This window comes from Haemorhous mexicanus, chromosome 2 (genome assembly GCF_027477595.1).
Source record: "Haemorhous mexicanus isolate bHaeMex1 chromosome 2, bHaeMex1.pri, whole genome shotgun sequence".
NCBI classification, from domain to species: domain Eukaryota; kingdom Metazoa; phylum Chordata; class Aves; order Passeriformes; family Fringillidae; genus Haemorhous; species Haemorhous mexicanus.
Genome location: NC_082342.1, coordinates 91,564,444 through 91,587,541, shown reverse-complemented (window position 1 = coordinate 91,587,541; position 23,098 = coordinate 91,564,444). Strand labels below are relative to the sequence as shown.

General features: G+C 35.6%; 1 protein-coding gene across 5 annotated transcripts in view; it reads left to right on the top strand.

Moving 5' to 3' along the window:
* Positions 1–23,098, top strand: part of REV1 (REV1 DNA directed polymerase) — a 55,061-nt gene that overhangs the window by 14,488 nt on the left and 17,475 nt on the right. The window contains exons 3-12 of one of the 5 annotated variants that reach the window (XM_059839503.1): positions 78–210; positions 1,933–2,101; positions 7,785–7,934; positions 10,015–10,727; positions 12,521–12,628; positions 14,143–14,259; positions 18,902–19,031; positions 19,994–20,122; positions 20,792–20,946; positions 21,849–21,968. In XM_059839503.1, coding sequence (XP_059695486.1) covers positions 78–210; positions 1,933–2,101; positions 7,785–7,934; positions 10,015–10,727; positions 12,521–12,628; positions 14,143–14,259; positions 18,902–19,031; positions 19,994–20,122; positions 20,792–20,946; positions 21,849–21,968 — 1,924 coding nt within the window. Of the gene's footprint in view, positions 1–77; positions 211–1,932; positions 2,102–7,784; positions 7,935–10,014; positions 10,728–12,520; positions 12,629–14,142; positions 14,260–17,142; positions 17,453–18,898; positions 19,032–19,993; positions 20,123–20,791; positions 20,947–21,848; positions 21,969–23,098 lie in introns of those variants that run through there. The other 4 variants (XM_059839502.1, XM_059839504.1, XM_059839505.1 and 1 more) reach the window with 4 other exon arrangements.

Here is a 23,098-nt window from a genome sequence, read left to right as displayed (position 1 = left end):
TGACCAGTTTCTGTATGTGAACATTAGGAAATAGGACTGGCATCATGGGTTGTGTTTTGTTTTAATTTAAAAACTAGGGTGGGTACATGTCAGCAAAAGTTAAGAAGTTGGAAGATCAGTTCCGGTCAGATTCAGCCATACAACAACAGAGGGATGGAAATTCATCAAGTATCTTTAGTGGAGTCGCCATCTACGTCAATGGCTTGACAGGTGAACCTTTATTTTTTTTAAGGATCTGTATTGTGTCATTCTCACGTTTACCATCCTGAGTGGAAGTAACTGCAAAAGACATGAATTTGCAGCTAAGTAACTACATGACAATTACTCTCTATATGTTTCTTATATTCTGTTGTTTTTCATGATTAAAGTTTTCAATTTAAAAAATCTGATTTACATTCTGAATATAAATATTGCTTTACTGTATCATTTACATAACATAACTTGTAGAAATAGGAGTAGATCTTTCCATGTTTCTGTGATCTTAGTATTTGAAATGAAGCTTTTTAATTTCCTCCATCCTCCTACACTTATTAAATTTTTAATTTTTCAAATTAGTTATTGTATGCCTTAAATTTATATTTGGGACAATATGTCAAAGTTTTCTTGCTCAGAGTGACATAATGTGTGAGACAGAACCTACTGATAGTGGAAGGAGGAACAAGGGACCATGTACTGTAGGGACCATCTGTGGTGGACTGATAGTGCACGTTAGCTGGAGTAAGGTTTTTAATCTTCCATGCTTATGTTCATGCTTCTTATTTCTGTAAAGCAGCTTAATAACCTTTTGGAAACTCCCCAGAAGCCTTATTCAGGGATCTCTGCCAGGAAAGTTGTGATTATTATGTAACTGATGCATAGAGCTTCTATGGGATAGATTAGTGCTGGTTTAAGCACAGGGCTCAAATGGATTGAAAAAGGTTAAGGTGGATATTAAACCATTAATACATCTGGATTGGTTGTTTAATGCAGGCATTTTCTTTAGTGAAAATCCACTATTTGTGTATTCTTCAAGTGGCTAGTCCCTTAAAAGAATTCTAGAAGATGGTTGGCCAAAAGGCTAGGGAAGAAAGGTAACACTTTGAGAAAGTGTGTGCTATTTTTAGTTAAAAGTTAGTGGAATAATGAAATGTTAGACATATTTTGAGACTTGACAGGAATTGTAACTGTATCCTTTAAAATTTTTTTCCTTGTTCTTGTACTGTTCAACTTTTTAAAAAAAACATCTTGTGCTAGATTCACTATTCATTGTGTTCGTGTTGACTCAAATCTTTCGGTGCCTCTGTGATGCCACTGCAAACATTTTCCAAAGCTAACACTTTTTTCTTTTTTTTCCCCCACCTCTGCTTGCAAAATAAATACTGTTTTTAAAACAACTGAGGAGATCAGAAAAGTTGTTGTTTTTTAAGGTATTCTTTGTTCCCTGTAACAACTCAGGAATAACCTTGTGAGGACAGAGTGAGTTAACTGCTTCAGTACATCAGAAATTACATAGTAGGAGTTCTGTGCTGTTGCTAAACCCTTTTGATATTAATTATTTTTTGTTGCTTCTGGGTATAAACTATTCTCCTGAACTCTGGTGAAAAGATAATCTAATTTTGTATTATGTTGATGTAAAGCATTTTTTTATATAGTTTAACATTACATCTACTTGAATATTTTTTCCTGCCTTCTTCCATACATATTGTGGAAAGCTCCTCTAAAGCAAGTAGAATGTTTGCATTTTGAATTAGTGTTTTCAAAACCACAGTTTTCGGCATTTTTTTGCCAAATGTTTTTCTGATTTGTTCTTTGAAGAACTTGTAAGTTTTTTTCTAGAATAAAACAAAGGTTTGCACTCTTTCTTACCATGGCGTCATATTTATCAATTAAAGTTATTTCTCCCACTGTATTTGCTGACACTAAGCGTGAATATTTCTGGTTTTAATTTTATAGATCCCTCAGCTGATGAATTAAGACGGCTGATGATGTTACATGGAGGCCAATACCATGTGTACTATTCCAGATCAAAAACAACTCACATTATTGCCACCAATCTTCCAAATGCCAAAATAAAAGAATTGAAAGGAGAAAAAGTAGTTCGGCCAGAGTGGATCGTGGAAAGGTAAGTTTACATCTACTGCATTTGGAGATTTCCCCTTTTAGGGGAAAAGAAACCAAAAAAAACCTGGAGAGGAAAAAAAATTAAAGACTGCATTTTGAGATTACAGTTAAGCTTAAAATAATTGTCATAGAACAGCTAAGTAGAAATACCACTGTTACCCTGAAGATTTGCTTCTTAGGGATTGTTCTTTAAGAAACTTCACCAAGAACATTCAGAAAGTCTGAAGCATATTAGGAAACTGAACATTATCCTGTTAATTCCATTTAATATCTAACCAATTGACCAGACTTCATCTCAGAATGTTAAATAACTAATATGTGATTGTTTTAAATCTCCTGTAGTGTGTTTTGCCTAAGTTTTGTGTCTGTATATAAAGAAGGATGTCAATTGAAAATTGTTCGCATAAAATTGGAACTAACCCATTTAAACATTTATTGTGTTGTGACTTTGTAAGAAAATAATAAAAACTAAAGGAAAAAAAAGTCTACATTTTATTTACAAAATATTTACGTTCTTTGGTTTCTCCATGCCGTGGAATATATAGAATCCACTCAAGTTGTCCTTGATAAAGACAATAGCCAAGCTCAGAGCAGTTAATGTGGCTTGCATCTCTCTTCTTCCATCTGAGGACGTCACAGACAATAGAACATGCAGGAACATGTTCTAGAAATTATCCTGCTGGTGTCATGCCATTCTTAAGTAGCCTTTTTCCTAGATAACCAGCGGAAACAGGCAAGGAACTGTTCTGCAATGCATGTGGGAAATCTTACTTGCAATTTGCTGGTTTTCAGTCGTTTGTATTCAGCTGTTTTCATCTAATGTATCTTTATGATCAATTTTTAAACTTTAGTTAGACATTTTAAGTTACTCAGTTTGAAAAAGACTTCAGATTGATTTTTTTTTTTTCCCCTCAACAGTTTTAGGGCCTCACCCCTGTGTTTAAGGACTTGGAAAACTGATGGCAGGTGTGGTTTTATTTGGAAGATGTGACTGGTTTTTTTGGTGCCATTAGAGCTTGCTATGATTTTGACCAGATTGGAAAGATCAATTTGTGTACGTTCAGTAGAGACTTAATAGAACCTGATATGTCAAATCTCCTAAAATTTTTATTCTGGTGTCTTGTGTTCAGGTTCTGCATTGTGGCTCTGGAAGGTTATACTGTAGAATAAGTCAGAAGAACCAAGTACAGACAGATACATGAGTTTGAGCGCAGGGAAATGGGGGAATTCACTGTCTCAACAGAACAGGGTTTATATCACAGTCTAGAATAGAAGCTAATTTCACTACCACATCTTTTTTTGTTTCCCTTCTTCTCAACAGTATTAAAGAATACTCAGTGATTAAATGATCCTTCTCTATATATGGAATACCAAATTACATTCTCAGTGGATCAGTTGGTGAAAATTAGTGTAGTAGATGTAGAGTTTCCATTTCATAGAATTGGAAGGGGCCTTAAAGATCATCTAGTTCCAACCTCCTTGCCATGGATTAGGTCACCTTCCACTAGACCTTGGATGAAGTTGCTCAAAGCCTCATCCATTCAGGGATGGGGCATCCACAGCTTCTCTAAGCAATCTGTTCCAGTGCCTCTCGATCCTCACAGAAAAGACTTTCTTTCTAATACCTGATCAAAACCCACCCTCTATCAGCTTCAAGCTATTCCCCCTTGTTCTGTCACTACACAGTCTTGTAAAGAGCCCCTCTGCAGTTCTCTTGTAGGCAGTATGGTAGGTTTGCAATTTTTTCAGTTTGGTTAAGAATCTACCCTAAAATGTTGCTGTCACAAGCTGCTGGTAAAACAGTGTTGTTAGATCTTTGGTCTTGTCACCCAAGGTTGCAAAATGAGGAAGTTGCTTGTCTGTGGAGCTTTGATTTGTTTCTTATATGCATATATTATGATTTAGTCCTTAATTATATGATCACATGCCATCTTTTTTCACTATGGCACCTGCCACATTGTCTGCACAGAAAAGATTGAGTTCAGGTTGTAGACTGCTAATACAGTGACATGGCTTTTTCTTTTTGTCTCCTGTTCCTTAGTTATTGCATGTGACTTGAGTTTTTTGCTGGTAATGAAATGAATAATTAATTTCTGTCTTTTATTGGTGCTTATCACTATAGCATCTGTCTGCTTTCCAAAGATTATTGAATATAACATAGCACGATTATAATGGCTATTATTTATTTTAATTTTTTTGAGAGCCAACTAAAGGACATTGAGGTAAAACACCAAAAATGTTCATAACTTGGAATATGCCATGGAAACTATACAAGATTCTGCAGAGTTACTTGCACAAGGATAGTATGGCATGTGAAGAACTTTATTGCTGCATTAAAGGCTTTGCATATTCTGAACTATGGTCTAAAGTCAGACTCTTACAAACTTGTTGTTAAATGGAAGTAGCTCTAGAATTTTGATTTAGTTAGCATCCCTTAGAGATTTTCTGTAACAGTAGTTGCAAAATCCAGTGTTGCAGAGTAATAGTGTGGTTGCTGTAGTGATAAAATCATTCTTTCTGCCTGCCCCTTATTGTGTGTTTTTGCTACCTCTCCATGTTTGCAACAAATGAAGAGGATTACAGGCAGGCCTCCTTCCTAAGTCGGTATCCCTTTCTTTGAAAAATACACCATTACTTTATTTGAAAATACATTCCTTTATTTGAAAAATACGCCATTACACCGTACTGCCATTATGTCATGTGGAAAGGTGGTTATGCAGTGAAAGCCAAATTCAGATGATCTGAGAGCTTGACTTTCAAATTTGAATGTTCTTTTAACATTCTTTGACATTTATAATCACTTTTCAGAGACTGAGGATAACTAACATGAGGTACCAGTATTTGTGGATTCCTTATTTTGATTTTCAAATTAGGTGAATATTTTTCCCAAAGAACTGTGTTAATCTAATACAAATATGAAGAAAATAAATTAAAATAATTTTTTTAATAATCCTATTCTGGTATGACACCTAGTTTTCTGATGAGGATTTCAAATGCAAAAGAGAGGAGTAGGTATCATTTGCTATGACTACAGTTGCACTTTTCACACAGTCCCTTGTTGCATTATTGAAGACAAATTGGGGAAATATGAATTGGATAGTGGGCTGCTGGCTGAGGGATGTAAGTACTGGCCCAACTGCCTTGGTCACCGTAGTGGTCAGCAGTTCAGAGTCAAACTAGCAAATAGCCACAAGAGGCATTTCTGAAGAGTTTATACTGGGGCAGGTGTAGTTTATATCTTCACTAACAACATGGACATTGGTGATACAGTGGAAAATAGCTTCAGCAAGTTTGTGGATGATTTAGAAGGCAACACTTGATACACTGTAGAGAAGGTCTGCCCTTTGGAGAGCATCAACAGACTGTAGGAATGGGATGGCAGAAACTTGATAAAATTCAACAAAGCAAAATGCAGAGTCCTGAATGCAAGACAGAATTAGTTCCATGCAACCAGACAGGCGAGAGACTCTCTGGCTGGGACACACCCTTGTAATACACCAGGACCCTCAAGTCTTACCCTAAAAGATAACCTTGAAGCTGCAGTTGTGCCCTTATGGAGATAAAGGCTAACAGGTACTGGTTGCATTAGCAAGACGACAGTCCAGATCAAGGCAAGTTATTCTTCCAATTTGTTCAATGCTTCTGAAGTTAAATCTGGAGTTGTGTGTCAGATTTTGGGCTTTTCAGTAAAAGTACTGACCACTGCAGTGTTCAGTTCAGAAAAGTATCACCAATATAAGCATGTGAGCATGTAACAAGAGACTGAGGAAGCTGGTTCTCTTCTGCTTGGGGAGAGGATTAGGATGGAGTCTAATTGTTATCTTTCATTACCTGTATGGAGGTTATGAAGGATGTGGAGCCAGATTTTTCTTCAAGATGTACAGCAAGCGGACAAGAGGCAATAGTCACAAGTTGCAGCAAAGAAAAGTTCCACTATAAGAAAAAGATTTTTCATAGTTAAAAGAGAGTAAGCAGTGAAACAGGTGCCTAGAGAGGGTCGTAGAATTTCTGCCTTTGGAGATATTCAAAATTTGCGTTGACTTTTATTCCTGGGCAACCTGATATGGCTTAGATAATGCATTGAACAGTGTTGGGACTAGAGACCTCGAGAGGTCCTTTCCAACCTAATTGTTTTTAGTGATTATGAATTCTGTGACACGGGGAAGGTGAAACGGGTAAAGATGTTGAATGGTGCGTCTTAACTAGGATTCCTATTGCTGCATGTTGATGCAGTTTGGAAAAAAACAACTGTTTGTTTATTTAGTAATGCAGCTACTCCAGTAGCTAAAACCATGACGTTGTGAACAAGTTCTTAAATAATTGTAGGTTTGTTTAATCATCTTGAAATTGTAGCAATTACTCTGAAATATTACCTAGTTGGTTCTGCACCTGTGTTCACATGGCCTTTTGAGAAACAGTCAAGTCAGGCATTGCAAAAACTCAGTTGCTGCATTACCGCTTTGTGTACAAGAAAGCTTTGTAACTTTCCCAGGTGTATTTTTAACTCTGTTCAGCAATGTTTAATGCAAATAATGTTTCTTTATGAATGATATATATTCATGTATCAAACAGTATTTAATTGATATATTTTTGGGGCGGGCTTCCATTTCCATAGAAACCTTACCAGGTATATGTATATGCTTAACTAGTTTTAATTTATCTAATTGGGAAATACGATCTCCTACTATATTCTCTCTAATTGCAGCCAGAAAGCTCCCAAGGGCTTTTGTTCTACTGTCCAGCTCCCTTGATAATTGTACAGATTCAAGCAAGAGAAAGTATTCAGGTGCTGAAAAACACTGAGCTAAATTATCTTTAAAATCTGACTCCAGTTCTATCTTCAAAACTAAATGCTAATACTAATCTGCTTTGATATCGGAGAGGTTCCTCTGCTGGAAGAAGTCCCAGTGTCTCTGAGCCAGAATGAAGAATTCCATACAAAGAAGAGGTGAAGTGCAGGCTTGGAAGGCTGTAGGTTATCTCTGTTGCCATCAACAGGTGTTGGGGTGGAAAGATTAAATCATCCTGTGGTGTATTTTTGAGACGATTTCACTTCCAAGTGTGTGGCTTCCCTAAGGAATTTAGCAGTTACTCAGGTATAATTGCAGTTTCAGTGGAAGATGAAAAAGAAGAGGGAGATAGACTGGAACCCAGTAGGAGTAATTGGAATGATTGCTGTAGATATTTATGGTAGGTCTGTTTGGAAATTATTCTGCTGTTTAGTTTGCCTCAGTGAATTTTTTACAAGAAGTAATTAGTCTTGTGGAATGGAAAAAGTAGTTAATTTTTAACAGTGAACCACATCCTAGCTGACCTCTTTCAAATTCTATCCTAATTTGTTACATGATAAAGAGCTCAGTCACTATTGTTCAGGTAGAATAACCTGGACCGCTAAGCAAGGGTTTTCTGACTGTTTTGTTAAAATTAAATATTTGGGGTTTGTGTGTGTCATTTGGAAAGAGGAATGGATGTAGACTACTGACCAACACATCTTTGCAAATACCTTTTGTTGCACCAGTCACCACATCACAAATTACTTTTCAGTTCAATCCAGTTAAGGGTGAGAAAGGGGTTGTGGAAGGCACTACAAGTACAAATAAGGGGGTTCTTTTAGCATAGAAGTTTGGGATTTCTTTAAAATTTCTTAAGCAGTAACTTGGTTTTTCTTTTTTTTTTTTTTTCAGCATTAAAGCTGGACGTCTCCTTTCGCACATTCCGTATCAGCTTTACACCAAGCAGTCAAGTGTTCAGAAAGGTCTCACCTTTAATAGCGTACGCAAACCTGAAGATGCTGTGCCAGGTCCAAGCAATATAGCGAAAGATCTCAACAGGGTGTAAGTGTTTCTGATTTTGTAAGGCAGGTGCTCATCATTCACCCATAATGAGTTTGCATTTGTAAATAGCATTTTTAAAGCTCATTTCAGCTTTGTAAGAGGTGTTTCAGCTTTGTAAGTTCTGAGGTGCTGAAATTTAAAAGTAAGGTATAGCTGTATAAATAGTTGAGGAAAGAGCTCAGTTACCTTGACTCCAAACCTTGTCTCTAGTCTTTGCACCACAGTTTGTTTGATAATATGACCTAGGAGTCCTAGGATGTAATATATCTGTATGGAAGCAACAGGCATGTATTAAAGGATTCTGATAGGTGATGCTGAAAAGCGAGTCTTTATTTCAAAAATAAAAAGCTGGTGACTGCTTTTGCTTAAGGTGCCTAGGAATGAATATAAATGCATACTAGTTGTTAATCTCTTTCTTTAGCCTCCTAAAAAAAAAAAAAAGGAAGTCACAGCATACATTATGTATGCTAACACCAAGGTTTAAGTCATGCTTGAGAGAGAAGATGGATTGAAAAATGAAATTACAATATAAAAAAGTATCCTAAGACACCTAAGACCTTGAGAGGAGGCTTGAAGAGAAAGCACCAGTAAAACTTTTTAACTGGCAGAGGAATTGGAATTTGGAAAGGAACATTGCACTTGAACTCTTCCAGATTTTTTTTTAATAAAGACGATTCCTGCATATTTTTCAGAAATACGTGTTTGTTTTTTATAGGCAAGAATAATAACATTATAGAATTTTTTAGGTTGGAAAAGATACCTGGATGTCGTCTGGTTCAACATTACTGCTCAAGCAGGGCTAAGGATACTGTGCAAGATACTGTACTTTCTGATTTGTACTGGTGATCTGAGTTCTTCCACAGTCTGCTGATTTTTTTTACAATCCAGTCATGCATAATGCTGAGGATACTTCACCACATGAGTAGGATTTGTCTACACTTAGGAAAATAAAACCAGTCTCAAAAAATTAATATCTTAAGCAGTATTTCATACCCATATTTTACAATGAGTGGTACAATCATCATCACCTCTTACTATTGCATTGTTAAAGGTTTTTTTGAATGAGAAGAATTTTCAGACTTCCCAAAATGTCAGTGTAGTCTGAAAAACATGACTTTAAAAGCCTGTCTATCCACTAAGTATCTGCCACTTAATATACCATTTTCAACCACACAACTCTTCAAAAATACTATCATTACTGCAATTTATATTTGGATAATCTTAACCAAATTGTTTTCATGCTTAATTGAGTTTCTGATTTCAGTAGTGTACTGGATAGCTAATCTTCTCCCACCTTTTTTTGTGTACTTCATTTGCTAGCTTTGGGAGCTGGGAGTGCTGGTTGGGTTTGTTGGGTTTTTTTCCGGCAGATCAACGGTGTGTAGAACTCTTGAAGACTTTGGTTTTCATTTCCAGAGTTAATTTTTTGAATGGAAGCTTTGTCTTTGTGCTAGTGTGCTTGTGGCAGAATACTTTGGTTGATTATGCTTAAAAGCTGAAAATTAGTTTGTGGTTTTTATCAAAGCTGAGTGATTTCTAGAGCTTGAACAGATTTTTTTGTTACAAAAAAATAAAATTGATCTAACATTAATCTAAAATAATTTCCTAAAAAATAGTTCTCTGTTTATACTTTCTCATTTCTTTTTTTTTTTTGTTTATAACTAGTTAAGAAAAATCACATCTCTTGGTAAAAGGACAGCTCCTTCTGATGGTTTGTGTATTCCAGCAACATTCATGCTGTGTGTGGCAGTACAGTTCTGTTAACAAACAAATAATTACTGTAATTTAGTGGGAGACTGTCTGCCAGATTAAAGGCCTTGGAAATAGCTTTTCTAATGTGAGCATGGTCATTCCCATGTAAACTCCTAGTTAATATTACATGAAATCTGTAAAATCTTTGGAATGGCGTTATGTTTTGTGGTGTTATGTTGAGAGGATGTGGCTCAGAATTTGAGATAATTGTCTTGAGAATGTAACTGAAGTATAAATTGAGAACAATTAAGAAGAAAAACTTGAAATTACATGTAAATGTGCCTTTATTTATAAAAGATGTGGTATTTAATTATTATATCTGTTTCAGAAATCATATTAAGAAGTATGAAATGGAAAATGAAATCACACCCAATGGAATAAACAGCTGGAATGAGGAAGAGGAAGAAGAAAGTGATGATTTTGGATTTACAGAGCTGGAGGAGATTCTTCCCATACGGAAACAAAATGGGATTCAATCTCATAAAGGCAGCCCTGCCCTTTTTAATGGACACACACACACTTCTACCAGTGCCTTAAAGACACAGGATTGCTTGGTGCCCTCTGGCAACGGTGTTGCAGGCAGGTTGTCTCCAGGCCCTGTGCAGGAGGAGGGGAAGACTGACAAAGGCATGGTTGACTTTAGAGACTGCACAATGCAGCAGTTGCAGCAAAGCAGCAAAAATACAGACTTTTCGTGGAGTCCACACAGGACTATCAGTAACTCGTCCTCATCTTCATTTTTGCACAGTAATGCTAAAATAAATGGTGCTCACCACACAACTGTTCAGGGGCCTTCAAGCACAAAAAGCACTTCTGGACCTGCTCCTAGCAAGGCAGCTTCCTTACCTGTGTCCAAACCTTCAGATTGTAGTTTTATTTCTGACTTTTATTCGCGTTCAAGACTGCATCATATATCAACGTGGAAGTGTGAATTGACAGAGTTTGTCAACAGCCTGCAGAGAAAAAACAGCGGTGTCTTTCCAGGAAGGGAAAAAATTAAAAAATGGAAAACAGGCAGGTCTGCACTTAAAACTGACACAGGTAGATACTTATTTAAGAAGGTTTATGTTAAGAAGATGCCTTATATCTTCGTACATTAAATGTCCAAATGAGACTACATAGTTTAGTATTGAGTATTCATATTATAGTCAGACTATCTGGAAAAACTTGATGACTTTGGTGCAGTGAACACTAATGTATGCAAGTGCTTTTGGCTTTGTTGGGTTTTTTAAACTTAAAATGTTACTTAATGTGATACTCTGGTCTATATTCAATTCTTCCTTGTAGAAATAGTATTTCTGACTTTACCAAGATAAATGGATTCATAAGGGAGAAAAATACTATGTATATCTAATACACAAATCTGTAGTTGCTTTGTGAAAATCTGCAGGGGGGGAAAAAGAGAAGAAAAAATCCTAACTGTTCAGCATGAGCATTTAAAAGATGAGTAGCGTTTGGACATGAGTTAAAATCTAAATTTTTTTTGTTAGTTAGAGTTTTATATACTCTGTGTCTGTTAAAGTGGGTAGTAGTGGCATAAGAGACTTTTAAAACTGGCTTGAAGAGAAGTATTTAATGTCATTGCATCAAGGGCCAAAGTGAAAAAATGTAGAATTAATTAGAGTCAAAATGTTACAGATAAGATATTTTGCATCTTTAGAATCTCTTGTTTACAGTCTTATTAAATTAAAAGGTTAGCTCTGTACCCTTAAAGAGATTCTGAGTCCTGTGCTGTAAAATTATTCACTTGTAGTCATATGAAAATATGCTTGAGAAATTGCCACATCAAAAAAAATGTTAGATAATAAATTTACTGATTCTGTGTTTGTGTTAGGACACCCCGCTTATCAAACATGTTAGCTTATGAACTACTTAATGTGTATTTTTTAAATCAAAATGTGGTAAAGGCTAATATATTTTATTTTCTCTTTGGTTTGGCCTAGAGTATTCAAATAGTTAATGCATGTGGTTCAGTTGACAAGTAGCAGCAGCTTAACTTGATCACTTGATTTGTAAATACGCCCATTATAAGACAGTCCTTATTTTTCTAATGAGTTCAAAATGTAAATTATTAAAACCAAGAGGATATTTTTCTGATTATTCAGTAATTAACTCAGATGTTAAGTGGAACAGTTCACTTGATGTATTGAAGTATTTTTTCACTGTTACACTTTAAGAATTGTTCAAGTTAATTTTTTTGTTAGATAATGCCACCTTTGGTAGGTCAGCAATATAGACATGCAGACTTGAACTTGTAGAAAGCATTTCTAGTGTGTAAGGCGTGTACGATTTTCAGTGAGGAGTTACCTTGCTCATCTTTGCTGAATGTTTGCATGCTTCTAAGGACAGCAGTGACAAAATCCAGTTGCATGGGACTGTCAAAGCTAATTGTGGTGTGTTTCATGAAGAATAATGGTAGCTTGTAGTGCAGCTAAACTTACGCTTTTATCTTTGGAAGCAGTCTTCTGATTGATGAACAAAAAGGAGTAAAATTCTCTTCTGATTCAGTGTTAACATAGCACAAGTAAGATCCAGTGGCGACAACATGCCTTAATCTCCTTGGATTCGGGGAACCTTGTTAGGGTAAAAGGTGTTAATTATAAGAAAATAAAAACCAGAAACTCTTAAGTTAATTCATTGTTTAGGCTGTTTGTCTACTGCTTATGTTTACCTTTCTTGGAGTAAATATAAATACCTTCTTGGTGAGAGGAAACAAAAATATTTATGGTTAAGAGGTGGTAAAAACTTCATAATAGACCTTGTTGACTACTGTGAGCAGTACGGAAGTGTGTAAATTAGGGTTCAAGTTTTCTGTTGGTGTATCTTCATACTAGGTAATGTGTCTGTTGCGAGCTCAGCCAAGCCACAGAGCTGTATAATGCACGTGGATATGGATTGCTTCTTTGTGTCTGTGGCTATCCGAAATAGACCAGATCTCAAAGGTCAGTATTTTAAATCTGTGTGTTACAGTTTACTCCGTTAAGCCTTTAAAAAACCAGACTTGCACAATTATGAAATTAATTTGGCATATTAATCTTTTTTCTTGCATCTTCAGTAGTTAGGCCATGCAACTTTCATATTCCTGTTTATTTTCTCACAATCCAAAAGCAAGTGGAAGAGAGAACTGGAATTTTCCTTGCTATCTCCTTTCAGTATCTAAAGTAAGAAGAGAGAAGTTAAATCTGTAGTAACTATTCTGTGTGATATTGTACATAAACTTACTCAGACTTTAATCTACCATATTAGAAATTGGAAATCAAATTTCAGTTATACTAAAAATGGGGTATGGGCACTGTCTATTAAAAGAAAAAGAGATAAATTAAAGAAAATGGGATAGCGTAATATTCTTCCTGAAGTAGTTTAAGCAGCTTTGTTTAACTAGAAAAGTGGAAAGGTCAAGGTTGAGAATTAATTGTCTCTACCTGGTGCATATTTTTCAAGAGAAGTTTGCTTCTCCTTTCCTTTCCTCTCTAAGCTATTTCACATGAGATGTTACAAGACCTGGAGGATTCAGGAGCAATTCAGTTGGCATTTAGAAGTCTGAGTTGTGTGATCATCCTTAAGACACAGGGGAGTTAGTGGAGCACCTTAGCGAACTTTGGTGGGTTTGCTTTCTACAAGTGTACTATTCAGAAGGGGAGATGCTAGTTCTGTGCAAACACTGAACTTCAGGGATGCACAAGTTTGAAGACTTGTTGCAGTGGAGACCATCTCACATTCCTAGCTATCACAGACCTTGGGAAAAGAGTAAGATGCATATGTGGTTCCGTTGCTCTCTTCTGTCCAAAGGCAGGAGCAGCTATATCAAAGATTCTTCTGCTATGTTTGGTTCTTTAAACTTGATTTCCTTCCAAGTTTCAAGTCCATTAATGGAACATAAAGAATGTCAGACTTTTCTGCAAATACTTTTTCTGTTCCACAGAAGTTTGCCAGATTTTTCAGTGCATAAATTAGCTTGCTTTGGAAACACTGTGGAGGTGTTGATATTGCAGAAAAGTCAAAAGTTTACTAAAAATTTTGGTTTGCGCAGTTAAACTAATTGGAACTAAGTGTTTTGGCATGTGTATATTTCTCTGATTTACTTAAGCTAATAAACATGTTGAAGTATTTAAAATCAGTCCAGTGTTTGCTGTATCTTAAACTAATGAATCATTAGGTTATTGGTGACATTTCACAGCTTCCATTTATATTTGTTATTAAAGACAAACTAATATTAGCTGTATTTTCACTTGTGGAAAACTTTTCTTCTTTGCATGTGACTGCAATTAAGACAGATTCATTGTCACAATTCCAAGGCCATTTCATAGCTGTTCCTTCTGCCTTGAGAGCACCTAAGCTTTCAAGAAATTATAGAAAGTAAATTAAAAACCTTATGATCTTATCCTAATTGTGCTTTTATTAAAATCTAAGCTATTATAGGTATTGACCTATAAGTATATGCATTTTTTCTCCACAGGAAAGCCAGTAGCTGTTACTAGTAACAGAGGTACAGGGAAGGCACTGCTGCGCCCTGGTGCAAACCCCCAGCTTGAACAGCAATATTACCAGAAAAAGCTATTGAATGGCAAAGCAGGTACAGATAAGTCTGTCTGTATGTATGTTTTGAGCTGTTGTTATGGAAGACTTTTTCTTTAAAACTATTCAGAAAGTGTACCATAGATAAGTTTATTTCTTTCACGTGGGAGATTTCAGAAAATAAATACCTTTGGACAACACAGTGCTCTGTGGCCTCAGTAATAGCAGGACACTGTGGCTTCTTGTTAGTTAGCTTTGCTCAATATGGGTAAATTTTAGAGTAATTCTAGGTTTTACTCACTTTCTTAAGGTTGAGTGTAAGATAGAATGTTAGTAGTTGTTTAAAGTGAAAACTAAATACAGTTTTTCCAGGATCACCTTTTTCTCAGAAAGTCAAATATAGAGAAGAAGATGCAGAATAAATTTTGAAAGTCTTACTACAGAGGATTTTTTTCTGTAAAAGTAGAACAACAGCACTTGACCACTGAGAAACTGATTGTTTGAAGTTTGGTTTTGAGTTGCATATGTAGAATATCTGTGTACAATGAGTTAATTTGGGTGGTGCGTGTAGCATTTTAGGTCTCTGGAAAGTCTGTGAAATTTTAATAAATTCTGTTTGTTCAGTATTTTGTTTTTGAAAACCAGCTTGTCTGTTGTACTTTGAGAATTCCGTACTTGCCTGCAGCAATTTAGAAATGTGTTACTTTCTGTGTCCTCAAGTAGTAGTGTACTAATATAAACCAAAGTTTTATTAATAGGTTTTATTATACTGCCTGAACTTTATTTAGTATGAGAAAGTATATTGCTAAACATTCACAACTTAAGTGGCTAGTACCAGTCTTATTTAATCATCTAGAAGCGTAGTTCTTGCCACAAAGTTGGTAAAAAGTGCATATACAAGGGGTAGCTGCTATTTAAGTTTGGTTTAGACTTGGAAGTTGAGTTTCTCCTTTGCCTTTTTGTATATGCAGTTTTTACCAAATTTGTGGTACTCAGTACTGTTTTTATAAAGTTTACACCTCAGTGTTTTATTTTGGTGAGACAAGGTGGGGCAAAAGACAGCTTGTTCTTCCATGGTTGTTTATGGAACATTAGTACTTTGGAAATTGGCTGGTTGTTGGGGGTTTTTGAAGACATTTATACAACCAAGGTATTACTGGAACTGATGCCATTTAATTTGGGTTTTTTGTTGTAGTTTAAGAACACTTCAAAACTGAGGTAGAATATATGTTTGTAGAACCCACAAGCTTTCTAAGGACTTATCAGTATGCTCCTGACAGAGATAGCTGTGGTCTTTATGGAGTTGGATTTTCTCTAGTAGAGCTTGTGTATGAAGTATTTATTGGTAGTTCAGTTTATACAGTAACTTGTTAACTTTTATTAGGGCCTTGAACTGGATAAGGATGTGACTATACAGCTGAGTGGTTTGGAGAGTTAGATGGTTGAATTACAGTTTAGCTGATACCTAGCATGTTCTTTTGATTCACAAATTCAGTAGTATCTCTTCTGCTGTATTGATTGCTTAAGTGTACAGCAGCTTTCAACCTCATTGTATAACAAGCTCAGTTTCTTACTGTGGCAGCTTTTTTCTGGATATCACACATTCATTTCTTTAACTTCAGCATCCAGTCTCAACTGGCTTGCATGCAGGCAGGCAGCTAGCTCTTTCTTTCTTGACGCTTAGGCTGATTGTGCAGCCTATTATTTTGGTGACAGGATTTTTTCCAAACACTCTTTTTATAGTCTCTGTTTCATTAGATGCAGTTCATAATATTTTTGAGTCTCTGTTTATTTTATCTCCATGTGCAATCATTTTACCAATTAAAAAAACCCCAAACCTGTTGTTTCTGCTTGCTTTTTTCTCAAGGTTTGTCTTCCTTTTGGGATAAAGGAATTATAGTTAGTTATGGTCTTTGATGTAAAGGTAGAATTGCTGATTAGGCTTCTCAGACATCACAGTATCTTAGAAAGTGACACACTTCACAGCATGTGTTTAATTGTGCCGTGACACAGGAAAATACAGTGCAATAGGCACAAGCATTACATGCAGAAATGCTTTTACAAAAATGTCAAAAATACGGAATAGTAAATTAGGCTGTTAAAGGAGACACAATGGGGACATGTTATATAAATGAAATAGGAAGGTAGTTGGGAGGAGCTTAGAACATGAGCATATTTTTGCATCCATGCTTCAACATGGAACCCACTTCAATTTTTGGTGCTTCATACTTTCCAAGCTGTTCTCTGATATTGCCTTCTCCACATCTTGCTTATTTGAAAAGAGGTTCCAAATTACAAACCAACCAAAACCACAGAAACAGAGCACCTCACCCCCTCAAAAAAAACCCCAACAAAAATACAACCAAAAAAAACCCCCAAACACAAACACCCAAACACTTGTGAATCACTTTTGACCAAATGCTGAATTCTGCTGCTTCATTTACTTCTTTTTTTTTTTTTTTTTAATTACTTCTTTAGTGATACTGGATCCTGACTTTGATCTGCATTGCTAGACAAAATCTAGTGTCAACAGAATCTTCAGTCTTTTATGAAATACTTTCTTTTTCTTATATTAATTCATCTAAAAATGCATAACTTTTAAATTTAAAAACTTGATACCGGTCTCACCCTAAATCCTCAAATTGGAGATAGGCTTTTTAGATAGTAGAAATTGCTTCTCTACATACATGCCATCTTTAACGTTCATGTTCAAAAAAATAAAAGATTAACATACGTTAATCAGGAATTCAGAGTTTGGGGTCTCTTCCATGGCCAGGATGCCCAAGATGTGAATGTTTTCTAGACTTCCTTTCCCTCAACCCTAGAATCTCCCTTTTCATTCTAAAGAGCAGCAGATTTTAACCATCATATTAGTCACAGATTTATTCTCAGCGATTTCTTTTTCACAGACTTGGGTCCTGGCCTCTGATTTCTCCATCCGTTGCTCCACATTCACCATGTGCCTGTCTAGTTTCCCAGCTTTTGATGAGAGGTTCTCTACCTTGCCTTCCATTGAGGACAATGTGTTCTGCATTGCCCTGAATTTCACATGAAGTGACTCCATCAGCTCATGGGGGGATCTGCTCTGCTGCGATGTGGAAAAAGTCGACGAATCCAGTGAAGATAGACAAGATGACAGCATCATCTCAGGCCAGGGCACAGGAAGGCATGGACTAAAGAAGTTGTTCTTGTCATTCTTATCTTTATTTGGGGCATAATTTTGCTCTGATTTTCAATTGCAGACATCTTAGGTAACTTATTGAGCTCATCATAAACTAAAATATTTAAGAAATCAAAAAGTGCACAAATTTAGCAGAAATTCTGAATAAAAGCAGTTTTCCGCATGAGTTAGGCTCTACCACTGGTATCTCCACTCACTCATTACACCACTTTCTCTGCTTTGAAAGCTACTCATATGTGCACATAGCACCAGGTTTCTTTTCAGTCAGATTGTTGGTGTGTAAGTTGTTAGTACTGTGGAATTAGGCATTATGGCACTCTATATTCATTGTGGGACTATAATAAACTCCCATTTATTATATTACAAAGGTGTATGGTATTAAATAGACTATAGTAATGAAAAAGAGCTGCGTAGTGGATTTCATTTTAAATAGAAGCATTTTATCTCTGAGATACCTCATTGTTTTGAATCTGATGGGAGTTTGGGCAGGCATAGTAGTTTTTGCATCTAGTGATTTTTTTCAAGCTGATTCATATTTAGAGTATGGCACGTATTTCAAGGCTTACATACTATGAAAACCCAAATAGAACTAGAAATCTTTTGCTTGGTTCCATTATTCAGTGTCATGGAATTCTGTCTACTACCTAGTACCCAGTGAGCCTGGAGGATCCTTTAAAATTTATGTAAGGATATGTAGTAAAGCTTTATAGAATGAGGGAAGTTCTGTGTCATTTTAAGTCTGAGGTTGCAGCACTTATAATTGTATCATTTTGATCCAAGATAGGTTTGTGGTGATATTTGAAAGAAATTGACACATCCTAATAAGAGAATTATTAATAAGTAAAAGGAGGAGTTATTTCAGTTAATATCCCCATAAGAGTGTTAAAGAAAATAGGAGTTTCTAGCTAGTGTTTTTTATTTCAGCTAATTGGCATTCTGGTTTTCACTTCTTAAAAATCACTTTGTGGTATCTAGACTATTAGAAAAACAGTTTCAAGTATGATGTGAAGTGGATTTATATTCTATATGAAATTTCAGTGTTTTGATATCAGGGGTGCATTTTGTAAAAACGAACATTGCTAAGTGTCTTCTTGTTTAGTTGAGCAGTTGTTAAATAATTTGTAGCATCTTGTATTTGTTGGCAGGATGTGGTTCTAACATTTAGCCAAGCGTGTTTGATCATTTTTAGGGTCAATAAAGCTAAGATCATTCTTATTTTACAGTATGGTATCTGTAGTCACCAGTGAGCTGCTGAGTAGTAATTTTGGGGGAAGCACCATTTTTCTATTAATATTGTTCTCAGTAGTATGTGCAGACCTATCCAGAGAGACATTACTCAGGGAGGGGTCTGGATTTTTTTCTGGACAACAATATGAATCAATATTATTAAGAATGTCTTTGTCAAAAGATAAAAGTATAGAAATTGTATAAAATAAAATCCATAATTTTTATTTTATTGGCATTCATTCTGTTGAACTCTTAGGAAGAATAACATAGACATTTATTTTTTTTTAAGCAGAAATTAGAGTACCTGATCAGTTGGACTCATCAGTCTGGGAACATACCGATTCCACACATGTGAATGGAGCTGACTTTGATCTCACTGTTCTGTCCATGGCTGAAATAGCTTCTTGTAGTTATGAAGCCAGGTAGGTAAAAGTTACCCAGTAGTTTGTTTGAAAATCCTATACAGATAGGCATAAGATGTCCAAAAATAGGGGTTATTAGTGTCTTTAAATTTATCTGGAGAAGAAGTTTCTGTTCAAAAGTTGTAATTATATAGGTTGTTAAAATTTAACAGAAACTCTTCCCTTTAGATGCTGCTGCTTGGTAGATGCTGCTCAGTAGCTCTCAACCCAGCCTACATATAAGTTGAAATAAAGCCTGTGGAGAAAAACCGTGTGCCTTTCACTGTGATACTGTTGGTTTCATGTTATTGTCATGTCTTTGTATCAAAGTTGTAGTATTTTGTAGAATTAATGACACATTCTGAAGGTTTTATTTCAAACCAAAAGTGTGACTTTAAAACAATTCTACAGAGACTTTGCTGACTGTCTCCAATGACCTAACTTGCAAAGGTTTAGAATGTAGAACAGCTTTTATAAATATAAGCACAGTGTCCAAAATACAGGGGGTCTTCTCTAATGGAAATAATACTCCAGAAATTATTTCTTGGTTGGAAGCTTTATTAGGCTTGCTAGGATAGGCAGGCTTCTATTTGTATCTCAGAAAGACTTTATTTATTAGCAGGAGCCTAATTATGTAAACTTGCACCTTGGAATATAAGATCTCTCTGCCTTAGTCACTGTCGTATATGTGTGGTTTTAATTGGAAGCAGAAGATAGCAAGTGTGCTTTCTGGAATCTTTGTCTTTAGCATTTTCCTGAAGGCAGATTTCTCATGCTCCATGGCTTAATAATATACAGCTAATTCAAATACTCTAGTTGCAGTTATTTTTTTAACCTATTAAATTTCTACCTGTTGACTGAGTTCTTATTCCCATTTTTTTCGGGGGGGAAAGACAAATAATTAAATTGAAAGTACTCCCAGTTAATTGGTGGTAAGGTTTGCACTGTGTTTACTTAAGGTTTATTTTATTATTTAATTTTAGACAAGTTGGCATAAAGAATGGAATGTTTTTTGGCCAAGCAAAAAAGTTGTGTCCAAATCTTCAGGCAGTTTCATATGATTTTGATGCATACAAAGAAGTTGCACGGACAGTGTATGAAATACTAGCAAGGTAATGTGCTGTTTGTTTGCATGATCTTCATGGTAAGGTTATCAAGCATATTTTGGTTGCCACTACTAAAGGCTATTACTCATTTTATATTTTCATCTCCCACTCTTCAGCTTCAGTGAAGCTATTCCTGTTTGAGGTCTTCCCTTGTAGTATTTTTGTTACCTTGACCACTATGCTTCTGAGCATTCTTTTATCCTGAAGCCAAATGCTGTAAACAATCAACATCTGACTTCCAAATGATTCACTGTTAAATTTTTTCACTGATTCATATAGTGAGAAGCAGATCCCTGCTTAGACAGGAGATCCTTCCAAGAGAAGTTTTTTGAGTAATTTAAGAATGGGTTATTAGAGTAACATATATTAGAAACTACTTTCTGGTTTAAAATGCACTTAAAATAAGACTGGAAATTTGTTATTGTCAATGAAAAACAAATATTCAACTCCCTCTCCAGCTGTTCTTTTAAAATCAAGATGCATGTTGAAATTAAATCTTACATTAGTAATGTTACTGTAATTTGCTGGTTTAGCATTTTTAATATCTAAGTGGTGTGTGATACAAAATAGGCAGGGAAATGCCACCACAAAAGGAAGACTTTATTTGCTACATATTTGTTTTAACAGATGGTGAGCTGTTGCTGGTGTTTCACCTCCTTTACTTTGTGTTGATAGCTATACTCACAACATCGAAGCAGTCAGTTGTGATGAAGCACTAGTAGATATCACTGAAATCCTTACAGAGACCAGACTGACTCCTGATGAATTTGCAAACGCTATCCGCACTGAAATCAAAGACCAGACTAAATGCACAGCTTCTGTTGGGATGGGTAAGTAACTTCATTTCTGTTTACAAGCAGGGACTGCTTTTGTTAATGTATCAAAGCTGTGTAAGTTTACTAGAACTCCTAAGTGTTTGTGGAATATGTTGCCATTTACATTAAATTAGTTGAATAAAAACGCAAGAAAATTTTCATAACTGGAAACTTGTAAGTAAAAATGTATAAAATTTCCATATCAGAGATCACAGGATATTCTGAATTGGAAGGGACCAGCGAGGATCATCAAGACCATCTCTTAAGTCAATGGCCCATCCAGCTATCACTTCTCCTTTATCTGAACACTATGCTAAAATTCCACTCTTGTATTCATTTTTATGAAATGTTTCCAGTAAATAGAAAAAGGAGCACAGATTGTGTTCCTTAATGAAGATAGCAGTAAGAGTTTACAGGGTGACATGATTTTACATAGTTCTTAAAAGGTATTGAGGACAAAGATTTGTGATTTGTAGTAGGTATTGTATATTAAATCACACATCTGAAAATATTTCCTTGATTTATTTCTTCTTGGCTCATTCCTTTATCCTTTCTTTTTTGTTCCTAATTAATATTAGAGTTGAATATCTGTACATACCTGTACTGAGTGTATATAAGTGTGTGAAATCCACTTGTGAGACAAGCTGAAATTCATGACTAAAAGAAGAATTCTTCCCTTACTAACTTTGCAATTGCACTTAGCACTACAGTTTAAGTGCTGTTATAGCAAATAAGTCCTGGCTGGTAATTATGAAGGTAGACGCTGCAAATATATATGCATAGATTTTGTTAAATTCTTGGTAAAAGTTAAAGAGTTTGACTGTACTTTCTGCATTTTTTCCTTGAGTGTTAAACTGTGACATTCTGCCTGAGGACAGAAGTTACCACAGACATGCTTTAATTTGTTGTTTTTACAGGTTCCAATATTCTGCTGGCCAGAATGGCAACTCGTAAAGCAAAACCAGATGGACAGTATCACTTAAAACCTGAAGAAGTGGATGATTTTATCAGAGGGCAACTTGTTACCAGTCTTCCAGGTATTCCTGTCTTTTATAGGGCATTTTGCCTCCTGATATTAAACCACTTTCAGCTACAAATTTGCTTTCTAGATCAAACAGGATTAGCTGCTATTCTGTGTTTATGATCCAAAATGTGAATAGACAGTAAAGACATATGGCATTCACCTGTATGAAAACAGACTTTATTATATTTTTAGTGTTCCAGGAGAATACCTAGAAGGTTTTTAACATAAAGCATTTCCTGGCATGTAACTTTATATTATTACTTAGTACACATAGATAGTATACTGTGACACAGGCATGGTGCAAGAAGTGCTGAGTAAGCACTCATTTATGCTTTCAGTGATCAGCTGACCTCAGCCTGCATGTATACACATATATTTAGTGTTAGATATAAAAAAAATTGTATCTTTATCTGTTAAAGATAAAAAAAAGAGGGAGGAACAGTAAAAAATCAGGCAGGCAAAGACACTGAAATAGGAGAGTGGTAGAAATAGCATCCATGGACAGGTGCAGGTTTACCAGAAATTCTCATTATGTAGCCCTTAGTGGCCAAACACTATCTACAGCACAGCTGTGCTGTAATTTCTCTTTGGCATAACTTACAGGAGATATTTTTCCTCCAGAATATTACTCATTTAGAATTGTGCTTTGACTTTAACATTTTAAAGTTTTCAGAATTCACTTGCATGTTCATAGTAAAAGCATTTTAGTGTTTGTGTTGATAATACCCCCTCAACAGAGAAACAGATTATCAAGAATAGAATCTGATTATTTAAGATTTCCAATTTTTGCTGACTTTGGTAGTGTGAACTCATAGGATTAATATTTTCTGGAAGTAACAGGCCACCTCTCCAAAACCCAGAAATATACTTCTGTTTATCACACTTACATATGTGCCGTTGCCATGGATACCTACAATTTCCAGTGCTTGGTAATTCAAAGCACAAGTGATACAGGTATGCTATCACTTCTACCTGAAATATTATTTTTCTACCTAGGAAGCAGTGCAACAATGGTCAAAATATTTGTCGGTTTTCATTTAGATTAGATCACTTGTACATGAGGGGAAAACATATTACTTGTTGGACACTCGTTTTGGACTGAGTTGTTGGGGGGATTCAGAACGATTTAATCTGTAACAGGCA